This window comes from Xiphophorus couchianus, chromosome 1 (genome assembly GCF_001444195.1).
Source record: "Xiphophorus couchianus chromosome 1, X_couchianus-1.0, whole genome shotgun sequence".
Lineage (NCBI taxonomy): Eukaryota > Metazoa > Chordata > Actinopteri > Cyprinodontiformes > Poeciliidae > Xiphophorus > Xiphophorus couchianus.
In genome coordinates, this window is record NC_040228.1 from 10,680,170 (window position 1) to 10,693,856 (window position 13,687).

Here is a 13,687-nt window from a genome sequence, read left to right on the forward strand (position 1 = left end):
ATCGGCTAAGCTGTTTTACATTCGCATGTTTCATTTCTGAAAAAAAAACTAGATTTTATGAAAAAAATTAACAGATGATAAAATGTATTTGTCTCGCTTGAAAACAAATAAAATGTAAAAAAAAGAAAAAAAAGTCGGCACTCACATTCACGCTTTCATAGATAAACAGTGAAAAAACCTAACATATAAGCCACAGATGTCAAGCTGAGAGAAGAGTGAAAGCACGTTACGTTACTATCAATATATCAAATGCTGATTAAATTAATTGGCCGAATTTGTTTTCGACATACTCATAGTTATTACGCTAAAAGCATAAAAAAGAAGATGAAGAACGTCACAGACAAAGGCCGTTCTGATCCGAGGCCTTATTTCTTAGATCTACCAGGTGAAATAGTCTCACAGGCTAATTGACAATTTAATACAAATTACAAAACTAACGAAAAATAATCAAGTCATTCATGTGATATTATAAAAAGTAAAATAAGTAGACTGCATTTAAACAACACCGTATCCAATCACACATGCTGATTACAATGATTTTGACCACATGGGGGCGCTCTGCACCAAGTGAAACTGCAGCGCAGCAAGGCAGGCGAAAACTCCCCTTCATACACACACACACGCGCGCGCACACCAACACACACATACACACACACACACACACACACACACACACACACACACACACACACACAATACAAAGCCTATATAGGTAACAGAGGCTGGACAACTCAACTCTCAAGTTTTAGTTCGTTTAACATAGAAAACAGACAAGGAGAAGAAAATTATTATTGTTATTATTATTATTATTATTATTATTAGTGGTTTTTTCTTTCTTTCCTTTTTTTTTTTTTTTTTTTTACAACATTTAGATAACACACACACACACACAATCTCTGCGGGAGCCTCGCGACGCGGGTTTCGGCCTGACCTTTCTTTTCTCCGTGAGACGAAAGAGTTGAGAAAGTTGCGCGGCGCTGCGGAGAGCCTCCAGCTGCAGTAGCACTTCAGTCCCGGAGGAGTTAGCGACACAACCCATAGTAAGTTTACCGCAGAGGGAGGGCGAGAGAGGGAGAGAGGGATAGAGCGGGACGCTGCTGCGGCTAGGGCCGGGAACAGCGGGTCGCGGGTCGGCCGGCGGCGCTGAGTTCGCTCGGTGTTGATTCCCTCCGGCTGGCTGGGTGAAGCCTCGACGCTCCTCTGCTGGGTTACTCTCTAATCTAGTCACCGAGCGCGTCTTTGATGATGATGATGATGATGATGATGAGTCTCTCTCTCTCTTTCTCTTTTACTCTCTCTCTGTTTCAGACTCCCTCCTCTCTCTCTCTCATTAGTGATTCCCCATTGCCCCTTGGTGCTCTCTCGGTTACCCGTCGGCCACTCCTCCTCGTCTTATCTCCAGCCAAAAGGATTGAGGGATCTGCGGCGCAGACCCCTCCCCGCATCTCCCAACTCAGTGGCCGCTTCGGCCGCCTGATAAATCTGTTATTGATGTAAATAATGGATAAAGAAGCTCGGCCAGACTTGAACTCACTCTATCAGGCATTCACACCAATAACACACACACACACACACACACACACACACCCGCCCACACGTTATGTAGGCCAGTCAATGAAAAAGGCCTCTTTGCTATTCGAACTTTCTTTCCCAGGAGGCGATATTATTTCACTCGCTTTCGGATCAGCTGTTCATAGAGGTATTATCTTGAAACTCGTTAAAAAATTATTTGGCGTTATAGATACACAATTATTAACAATAATAAAAACAAAAACAAAAAAAGCATTTGTCTCCTACTTGAAAAAAATATGGAATCATTTGCAAATATTTCATTTTTCTCCAAATCAAACAAAAATACTTGTCATTACTTAATTATTATAATTACATAGATATTTTAAAAAGAGCATTACTTGCAATTATTCTATAATATATATCTTTGGCCACATTTTTTTATTTTATTTTACAAAATCAAACTAAAGTGACTCTTTAAAAAAACAGATGAAATGTAAAATTTTATAAGTTCCATCAAGCAAATTTCCTTAAAATAAAAATCTTTAGAAGTGAATATTAAAAATCAAAAATAAATTACAACGTAAGCAAATGTCAGGCTAGATTTTCTTTTTAATAAACACAGCCAGCTGCTAATCAAAGATCTCCATTATATATGGTTAATTTTTACTGCAATAAAACATATTTGAGCATGGACTTGTTTGGATTCTACATTAAGGCCTCAACCCTCTCTTGACTTCTTCCCTTCACTGTCCAGTGTTTAGGAGACAGATGCCTCATCGATCAATGCCAGCCCTTGGGGCCTGCAATAATCTCCTACTGTGGCCTTACACACACATACACACGCACACCCCACCAAACAGACCCTTGCAATAGTCTGTACGAATTGATGGATCCATCCGAGGGTAGAAGGGCAGATCAAACAGCGCCAGAAAGGGCCTCCTCTTCAAAACACAAAAGATGAAGGGTTGACAAGAAGGTGGACAAGGTTCATCTTCTCTTTAAAGCCCCATCAACTCTTAACCCACACACACACACACCCGGCACACACACTAGTAGCACTCATTGCACTCTCTCAGGCGTATAAATCACTAGATGCAACTGGGCCTTATGCAGACCCTGAATGGGCTAGCTTGCACACCATGTTTTGTCTATTTGGCATTCTGAGTAGATCTTAACTCATTCATTTGGAGCAAAACACACACAATCGTAGGAAACTGTTAATTTTTTTTCTGTTTGTTTTGCTATCATTTAAAAGTGTGTGAATATTGCATGAGAAAACAATTGCAAGCTGACTTAAGTGAGAAAAGTTGCATAACATAAGTGTGTGGAAAATTGAGCAAATTCTCTCCCACCACGTGCACGCCAACCCCCCCCCCCCCCACACACACGCACTGACTTTGCTGGACAAAAATTCACAAAGCCTACATTGTTTCTTGCTCCAAGAAACAATGCCAAATCACCACCTGATAAATATCTGAATGATGCATGATTGTGCACACGTGTGCTCTTATCTTACATCATTAATGACAAACAAATACATTTTCAGCTTCCCTTTTAAAAGGCCCCTGGCTGCGTTTGAATTTGCTTCGTGCGCACATATTTCCATAAATCCTCATGTATTGTGCATGTCGATACAGGAAAAAAGAAAAGAAAAAAAAAGGGAAAGAAAAATCGCAGAATGGCCTCTTAAATTATATATTTTACCACTAAGTGGCTGCATGTATGCGAGCGTGTGCATGTGTGGTTGGGCTATGTTTGTAAATAAATTATAGGGTCATACCAGCAAGCCACTACCCCAAGCAACTGGTCAGGCAAACAAAAGCAAAGCCTTTTCGATAAGAACAAACAAGTGCAAAACACATCAAAAAGCAATGGAGCACGTGGGCCCCTTTCTTTCGCCAATAATTCTCCACAATTTTCTCCGGTGCCCTGATTCTTTCTTTGACATTATGTGGCAGTAACGGGCCACCGATGTGAACATCTTAAAAGGATTAGGAGGGTTGGTGTTGCCAGCCAATTGATGATTGTCAATCTTGGGAGGCCCCAAGATTGTGCTACCCTCGGCCCCCGCTCTCTTTTGCGTGGTCTCTTTTCTTCACTGATCAGACTTTAACGTTTAAGGCCTTAGTGGAAGCTCTGGCCTGTCCCCCCGGTGTGTCACAGTGACAAGCGGTAGATCAAGACATGAAGACGGGGGGAAGTCAACAAGTAGCAGGCGACGAGAGGCTGCGACAGGAAGGGGAGTGAGCCATGTAGGCAGGGATTAGAAAACAAATAAGAGTGGAGTGACAGGAATGAAGGAACACAAAGCCAAGTCATATGGATTCATTTGGCTACTGTCATGCGGTTGTCACTTATTATTTTCCGCTCTGTTTTTTTAAAATTTATATATATTTTGCCTTATTCACACAAGCTTCAAAGTACGATTCTCCAATCCCATTATCCCATTTAACATATGCCACTAATGGTGTGTTCAAGTGAAAGTGGAAATTGACCCAAAAAGGCAGATGCAGAGGAAAGCAGAGTAATACCGTCAGTGTGTCAGCACAGATATGCTAATCCATTGCAGCAGTAAGTTGCGATCCACACATTGCATGGGGTTATTGTTAGTGCCTAGTTAAGCAGTTGGAGTTTTATGGGCAATGGCTGGGCATCTTTCCAAAAACATCCACTGTGCCTTGGCCAAGTTTCTTTAAACAGAAACTCCTCATAAAGAAAGAGCACGCCTTGAATAATGGTTATCATGGAAATCAGGAGTGTCTTAATATTCCTTAGCCTCTTCAGTCGGGTAATTTCTTCACAGCTTTGGCAACTGGCCCAGCTTTAGACTAACAAAGCAATCCGTGGTCATTACAGCACACACACACACACACACACACACACACACACACACACACACACACACACACACACACACACACACACACACACACACACACACACACACGCACACACACGAGTGTGCTCACTCACACACATCAACCCCACAATTAATGGACTGAAAGCTATAACTGCTTCTCCCCCCTACCTGCTGCTTTCCAGTGAAATGTTGTTTTTTTTTTACATAAAGAGGAACAGAGATTCAAGTAGAACAACTCTGGAATGCGACTTACCTGGTCTCCTGTGAGGTGACAGGCGGTGAGGTTCTGCTCCTCAAACGACGGCGCTGAGCAGACGTACTTGAGCCAGCTGTTGCTGGTTGTGTCTGGGCCAGTGTCCAATGCAAACTTGACATTGCCCATGTCGTCCACCACCTGTTAAAGAGCACAAGTTCAAAAAGACGATACAGGAGGTGCTAAGAATTTACCTGCCGATTTTAATTGAAACCGGATTTTACATCAGAACAGAATAGTTGTTTACTTTTTTTTGATCTAGGATCATTCAACAGATTAGTGTAAAATGGATTAAAATTGATAAGCCAGTATATAGAAACACAAAATTGCTAAAACACTGATAAAATAATTGCAACAATACAACAAGCATTATCCTGAAAGAAAGCCATGTATCAGTCTGACACATTTAAAAACTAATTCTAACACACAGGTTTAAACACAGGAAAATAAGAGTTTTCATTCCTTGATTTATGAGATCTTCTGCTTCACCTCCATTCTGAATAGCTCATGTCTATTGGGATCAAGAGTGAGAAACTGACAATGAACCACCAGCATGGGGTTACTTTGCTGTGATGTGACTATCTTGTTTATATATATATAAACATGAGATCAGCACACTATCTAGGAATTAAATTATAATGTGCTTTGTGTGTCCCCAAACAGTCAAGTAATTATATGTCAAATTATTCAGAAAGTTGGTCAAGCAGTCACTTTCACTTTCACAGTCATAGGCATCAAACACGCTGAGATGAGTGAATCCTGATATGTGCAAACAGCATAGTGTAGCACGAGATCAAATCATGATATTATGGGGTAAGTTGTGCAATTTTGCAGTAAAAAAAATGTGCTGATTCTAGTAGATTCTTGTGATTCAGTGGCACACATCTGTGCTACATATGATGTGAGAGAGCTGTTGTGCTCATGTGGTAGAATTTTTGAACATATTAAAAAAAAAAATCCCAAGCAGCCAGCCTTATCTGGGGATCGAATTGCATGTCAAATGCATAGCTAGGTCCTTCCGGAGCATTGTTATCATATCGCATTGTTTGTTCTTCTGGTATTGGGGGGGGAGGCAGATGTGCAATAGTTTTCAAGAAAACTTCATTTTGTTTTTGAGCAAAATCAATAATCCTTCCAAAGCCACAGTGTGGAGATTATGACTATCTAAGTTGCAGAGAGCCAACATGTCAATGGGTGTTAAGGCCAGCTAACGTTGCTGGTCCTAACAAGGGAAGGAAAGAGGATAAGGAGGAGGGAGTATACAAACTGGGGCTTCTTTCACTTGTCTAATGACTTTCTCTGGCATGTATTGATCACCCTTTGTAACCCCTGTAGCCCCCAGAGACTCAGAGAACGGGTTTCAAGTTACCCGCTTTCACAGAGAATGGAGGCGGACGTAAGGTTGCAGCGAAGGAGGAAGAGCAGAAGAATAGAAGAAGGCCTTATTGTTAGCTGAGAAGCGTAAAGATAAGTACAACCTTGTTCTCAACCTGCAACATTTCTGACTAATATTCTGAGTGATAAATTTACAAAAGAGTAATTTGGAACATTTTGCAACGTGACAACACAGAATGCCTGAGGTAAAACGTATTTATCAGAGGGAGATAGCGGCGAGTTTGGACACAGCTAAACCACCTCAGAATCTGAGTCTTCAGCAAGTTGGGCTCTGATTTCGTGAATCCTCTGGGGGAGAACTGGCCTGAGACAGAGCAAAACTCCTCTAATTACAACAACCAATCAACCTCGTCTGAATGCGGCGCTGACCTTTGGCTTGACTCTCTGCACTCCTAATCACAGTCAAATGTCTGCGTAAGGAAGTCGAGGTGCGATGGAAAAGAACCAATGAGCCATCTGACATTCTTAGACGTGCAAAGTTTGTGAACTTCTCCAGCTTCGCGAAGGCACGGTCACGTTTTGTTTATTTTCAACCGCTCGTAAAGTGTGAATGACCGCGTTTTGAGTTAGCATGTGCGGAAGGTGCTTTTTTTTGTGGGTGGGTACAGGAGCCAAGTTTAGTGAGTAAATATGTTTTGGGTCTGGATCAAGGTGTGGAAGCGTGGCTTGCATAAGCGCAGCAACAGTTTGGGGCGAAGGCAGGCACGCATGGTTGAGGTAATAACAGTGCTGTGCCTCTTTTGACCCGATGTGTGAGCTTACCCGCCTTGTTAGCGGGGTCTTTTTTTAGAATAACAATGCCTCTTGGAACCTTGGGTAAAAATAATAGTTCAACCCTTCAACAAGTGAAGAAAAACCCCTACCGAAGTGGAAAGAAAGGTCAGATTCTGCTTGTGTATTTGCCGATCATCAAATCAAACCTTTACGCAAATTGGCTCCTTCCTTTGTGTTTTCCTTGAATCCATTTAGATATGTTTAAAGGCTTATAATGGGGTGTGGCCCCACATCCCTCACACCTCTACCCACTGTCCATTCTGCTCCCAATTTACAACCCAGCCTGATAAAGTCCAGACCTTTTTTTATGTGCTAAAACAGACCCTGAAAACTAACCAGGCAGACCCTCTCAACACACACATGCTCACCTACTCCTTAGCCTAATATCCTCTCTGCAGCTGGCGGAGTCAGAGTGCACTTGTCATATCGTTACTGGGGAGCTACAACAGGTATTATAGATATTTTATTAACATATGTTAGAAATGAAGCAAAGCTCCAGATGGAGACTGGGTGCACACACTTTTATGTAGTTAAGCCAACATATTAGCCTTGAATTTTCCATACACTCTTATTTTACCTCCTCCTACCAGCGTAGCTCTTGTACACCCATCCGATGTTTCTTAACATGAACTTAATGAGCAGCAGACCGGTGCTGGGTTGTGTGCTTTCCTTTTTCTTTTTTTTTTTTTGTATCTTGGTTGGCACATGTGTGTCTTACTTTACGTGTGTGTGTTGTCTCGGAGGCTTGCTAACACCCTGTCTCTGGGTGGAAACCTGATTTATAAGGCCTTAAATGAGGGGCAACAGAGAAGGAGAGCCAGAACAAGCTTGTGGCTGATTGTTTGTTTATTTACCTTTACCTTTCTTTTTCATTCACTCCACCTCCCTCCATCTACACATGTCACACGGAGCAGGAGAAGGAGGAGAACCCGGCTGGAAATCATCAGCTCCATGTGTAAAAGGGTTTTTAACAAAAGTAAACTTAGCTGCCCTGAATTTTACCCCCCAGCCACCCAAACGTTACAGACTGGAAACAAAACCTGAAACTGAAATATGCTGTTTGCAAAAGTACTCACCATCAAATTCATATTTTGTCCCGTTGCAACTTTAAGCTTGGATATATTTTGGGAGGATTTTATGCCATAGAGCAACACCAGACGTGACGTGTGGGTTGCATTTATACTCAGCCTTCCTGAGTCAATTTGTTTAGATCCATCTTTTGCTGCAATTGTGGCGGCAAGTGTTTGAGGAATGTCTGTATCAACTTTGCACAACCAGATCAAGTATTGCCAATACTTCTTTGCAAATAGCTCCAGCTCAGTCAGATTTGGATGGATCTAATTGATCCATCCAAATCTGATGTGCATCTTTCCACATATTCCTATTTGGGTGTTGGTGTGAACTTTGACTAACTTTAAACAGGACTTCTTTTTTTTTTCCTACGCAATTTCCTTTTTCTCACCAGAGTTGTCTTACCCGACTTGTCTTCGTATGTTTGGAAGCATGCTATTCTCTCTTAAATTTCAGATGACCGATTCAACAGCTCTTTCCAAAATAGACAGATGATCTAATCCTGCTCTAAAACTCTCCACAACTTTATCCCTGACCTGTCAGGTGGTCCTCACCCTTTGTTATGGTGCATGTTCACTAAACCTCTCGGCCTCCACAAATAGGTAGCATTAATACCAACACTGCCTCAGGTGGAGCCTGTTAAATAATTAGGTAACATTTGAAGGCAACTGATTGCACTAAAGTTTATTAAGGAATGTTAATGTAAAGACAGCTTGATGCAAAGGTTGATGCAGGTAGCATTGTATCATGCTTCAATAACCAGTGGAGATGGTCACCAGCTCCCGTGACCCTGAATAAACATTGACTGGATGCTTTTTTGGATGCTTGTTGTTCATTATACTTTAATTTGTCAAATGTTCTTGTTATTACATGACCAAATTCGACAGAAAGTAGAAGCAGTATGAATACCTTTGGAGCAGACTGTAATATTAAAGCCATTTCTGTCTTCAGCTTGCTAAAATTCTCTTCTTTTTTTCCCAAAAGGAGTCAATTTCCTCATTCTTGTTCTACACACAGGTTAAACATTCATTTAGATCTTATTTTTAAGCATCAGTTTGCTGAGCGCTGTCATTCTTGCCTTCCCACTAAATTTAAAACATAATCAACGTGACAATCACTGGGATCAACAGCTCACATCAGTCAGAGTTAATTACTTAGATCAAAACCCACAAACAACTTTGAAAGGTCAAGGCACAGCAGTGCTCAAGCGATTATGTTAGGTTTTATTCAGACACACTGTGGGACAGGAAAGCAAACAGAAGTTGCATATTTCAAATTATATTTTCTCTTTTTAAATGAGTTCGTCTTCCCAATTTTCACCTAACATTGTGTCACAAAACAAAAAACATCAGACAAGAAAAATGGATGAAAGTCAATCTAATGAAGAATTCTAAGTTTATTTACCATCCTCCTTTCCTATTTTAAAACTTGATCTCCAGTTTGGCTTGATTAAACACAATCAAAAAAATGACTCACTTGACATTACACACACCTTCAGACACGTACCACTGCGCACACACACATACACGCCCACAAAGACACAATAAGATTTCTCTGAAAGAGGAGCGGCTCTAAGTGGACAGGATGCAGAGCAAACTCCACAGGAAGCCCTGATAAGAGCACGACACTTATATCGCCCCTCACAACACAAAGGGGAACCTTTGACAGCTAGGAACTTTTAATGGCTGTCTCGGCATGCCCTCTCCTCCGCCAGTTACATCTGACGGATGTCTGTGGAGCGTTGGGCTGAATTAGTAGAGCGAAGTTGCCTGTACGGGTAGACATTGGTGACAAGGTACATATTATTTTCCCTTTGACGGAGGGCAGAAAATGGAAATGGCTGCTCAGAGCGTCGTGGTGATTGTGATTTTGATGGGAGATGAAGATAGGAGCAGACTTATAGCATATCAGACGTAACTGCCAGGTTATTGTGTGTCTGAGGGAATATTTTTATAAGGTGTGATCGTGGCGCTTTTGTTGTACAAGCCTCTGTTTCTCAATGTGTGAACACACCCTAGTTTGCATTCATTTGTATACATGTGGGGCAGAGAGCAAAGCAGGTTTTGTCATTTTAAGAATGGACTGCTTTGTGTATCTGCGACGGACTGGCGACCTGTCCAGGGTGTACCCCGCCTCTCGCCCGGAACGTAGCTGGAGATGGGCACCAGCAACCCTCCCGACCCCATTAGGGACAAGGGTGAACAGAAAATGGATGGATGGATGGATGGATGCTTTGTGTATCGTAGAGTGAAACGAAGGGAAAATATGCTTTTTAACATGAAATATCATGGAGAATTTGAAAAGAAAAGTATTTTCTTTTAGTGAAAAACAAGAAATAGAGCTCGGAAAACATGCAGAGGGAAAGCTAAGTTATTCTAACCCAGTTTACCTGAACATATCCTGGGGAAGCTGCAGACTAATAAAATATGTTGCTTGGAGGTGGAAGAGAGTAATGGAGGAATATTTATTTTTTATTCCAAGACTTTTAAAAAAAAATTCTGCACATTTGAGAAAACAAACCAAAAAAAAAAAGAGAGAGAGAGAAAAAACAATAAAACTGGGGGTTGCAGGACGGGATGCATTTCCTTTTAAGGGAGCCAGGGGGCAGCCTGGCATGAGAACTCCTCAGAGGTGGGAAATGAAACTTCCCTTGCTCTTTGCAGCTGCAGGCTTATACTGTAAATATACATAAACACAAGGCCGGTGTGGCTGTGTAGAGAATATATGAGAATGGTTGTTGGATAATTGCATCCACACACACACATACACACGTGTACACCATGTTCTAACTCGGCCGAAAAAGACAGACATGGAAACGCGGCAGCGACAGTGACAGATTGAGTGGCTGTGAAGCGGGCTGCAGAGTTGGTTGTTAGAAGTGTTGCAAATTAAGGTGCAGCGCGACTGAAAGGAAATAAAGAGGTGTGTGTTGGAGTTTGTATCCTTTCTGGAAATGGGTCTGTTTCCAGTTGGGAGGCCCCTTTAACATGCTCACACGCGCACACCCACGCACACGCATCCACAGGCAGGCTAATAAAGAGACTGATAGAGTGCAGATCATGAAAACGCTCCAGTGTGTTTGTAAGTCCTCATTCGGATGGGTGTGCGTATGTGTGTGTGATGGATGGGGTCCTGCAGAGAAGACCCTAGCCCCACCATATCACTCAGCAGTCTAAATGAGTGTGTGTCTGCACTCATTTGTGTGTGCCGGTGTGTGTGTGTGTGTGTGTGTGTGTGTGTGTGGACGGGCTCACAAGGGGTCCTGCCATTAAAGTTTGTCCCACAGAAACTGGAGGGGAAGGCGGCATAAAGGAGATTATTCTTATTTTAATAACTTTAGTGGACTGCAGCTCCGATTAAAGGTGACATGGAAAGGATGTAAATTATGACTGGATGATGTAAAAGAGAATGACGGGGGGAAAAAAGTGTGCTAAGGGGAGAATGCCTGAAGAAAATGGTTAAATGTTTTGCACCAGCAATTTGCTTCATTTCTGCATTGGATTCACTTAGCATGTTGAACTAGGAGCATTGGTGCACAAGCACGTTCATCAAGCTGCAGTCCGGATAACCTGAGGTCCTGACCTGATGGGCATTCCTCAAAACTTTAGAAAAAACAGCAGGAACTGTCTCTAAACAGATTTTCTAAATAAATAAGAAGCATTTGAATTTGTAAAAAAACAACGAATGATACATCCCTTTAATGATTTATTTCAAGATAATAAAAAAAGATATATTGAAATAGAAAATGCATAAAATTTCCAGAGTTGTACAAAGACATTTTCATGTGAAAATGTGAACAATTACATACTGTTAATTTCCCTTTAAAATATTTTATGTTTCTATTTTATGTTCCATCGTCCACCATTAGGTCAAATGGTGGAAGATGGTGAACTTGACCTTCAATGACAAAGCTTGATGTGTTTTTCTTTTCTTTTCATTTCCATCTTCTGCTCAGAAATGACGATCAGAAGATCCAGTTTTTTTCACACAAACTTATTTAAATAAGTACTTTTGTGAATTCATCCTGATGTAATTTTTGGAAGCTTTTGAAACTACATGGTCAATGTTAATATTTTGTGAACGAAACTGATTGTACAGGCATGTATAAATAACTAATAGTAGGTGATAAACATGAGCTTATGAAACAGGATGATAAAGCATCTTTTATGGTATGACGCAGATGTATTTATAATATTGGTTGTAAATTATAGTTCATATTTATTCCAGTGAACTCTAAAAACAAATAGATATATAAACTGTGATTAAGTCTTAAAGATAACAGCAAATTTAGAAATTACTAAAAAAAAAATACAACCTCACAGCCAACTCTGTTTCATCATTTAAAAAAAATTTATTGCTTCATCTACGACCAGTTAGACTCAATGTGTGATTGTTGAGTTTATTCAAAATTGTATATTCACAACGTGTCATGACAAGATAATTAAGTTTGAATCAGCTCTTATGGTGACTTTCATTTTAAACTTACATCAAAAATGCAAACTCTATCTTCAATCTACAAGTAAATCATGTAAAAACAACATTTAACATGTTGGAAATTTCAGAGTTTTAGTATGGAACCACATTTACTATAGAATACACACAGAAACTGCAGTTTTTGGAGCATCAGGAGAACAAATTGCTAATCCAGGATTTCAAATGTAAGCTCTATAGTGTTTGTTTTAAAGAAAAAAAAAAAGGTTCATCTTATTTCACACATAGAAAATGGCTGTTGAAGTAGAAACAAAATCACAGATCATGGCAGGAAGGACAGACAGAAATTTCAAAAGGTGTTCTATCTTGTTTTGTTGTAGTTGCTAAAAGAGAAACTGGAAGCAACAAAAATTGCAGATCGGAAATTGGCCTCAAAACCGACGGGCACACCTCTGCTGCCTTCATACCTGTACCGGGTTTCATCTTTCATACATGTTTATATACGCACTTTAACATTCAAATATTGTTGTTTAGCAGGATCCTTCGCCTTATTCTGAAGTCAGTGAAAACACTTTGAGTCCAAATAAAGAGAATAAGCAGCTGAGTTAAAGTGTTTCATCAGGAGGAGTCACGCTGCGAGGAACGATTGGACCTTTAAAAATAAAGTGGATTGGAATATGTGTGGGGGTGTGTGTGCGCAGGTCGGGGTGAGGGTGTGTGTGTGAGTATAAAGCCTATTACTAATGCTGGTAACAGTACACCTGTGTAGCCATGTCTGGCAGTCTAATGACAGCTAAAAAGGAAGCAGGCTGTAAATCCACACACAGTCACACACACACCAGCACAGCTCAAACACACACATCACAGGGGCAACGATGATTAGGTTAAATATATCCCCCGATTACTTTTTGTCTCTTTGAAATACTGCGACGAAAGCTCCGTGTCTTCCTTTTTGACTGTTAAGCAGATAAAGTAGATGCACGCAAGGTGACTGAGAGGGTATGCGGCGTGAGGGTGAAGGTGAGTGAAGGCGTGTTAAACGTGACCCATTTTATCAGACCAGGGCAGCCTTCGACATAATTAAAACCTAGGCAGGGAGGCGGGCGGGCGGGCGGGCCGGGGAGGGCCTTGGGCCTTGTAAAAGCCATCTGGGTTGCTGCATGAGCGTGAATGTGCTTGCAAACGTGTGTCTACACTGAACCGAGAGTGTCAGAATGTGGCCTCGCTCGCTAATGACACAACTCCTTTAACTCGTATTAAATTAAGAGTAGCAGAGCTATCATCTCTGGTGAGTGCGCTGAAAACACGGTTGCCAAACGTACCACTATCAGCAAGAGTTTCATTAGGGGTTTTTAAGTTTTGCTTGATATGCTAGTCAACTATTAAATATC

General features: G+C 41.1%; 1 protein-coding gene across 8 annotated transcripts in view; it reads right to left on the bottom strand.

The window, feature by feature from the left end:
- Positions 1–13,687, bottom strand: part of prdm16 (PR domain containing 16) — a 208,809-nt gene that overhangs the window by 21,805 nt on the left and 173,317 nt on the right. For 7 of the 8 annotated variants that reach the window (XM_028020349.1, XM_028020326.1, XM_028020323.1 and 4 more), the window contains exon 4: positions 4,626–4,766. In XM_028020349.1, the coding sequence (XP_027876150.1) occupies positions 4,626–4,766 (141 nt within the window). Of the gene's footprint in view, positions 1–931; positions 1,469–4,625; positions 4,767–13,687 lie in introns of those variants that run through there. The other variant, XM_028020344.1, reaches the window with a different exon arrangement.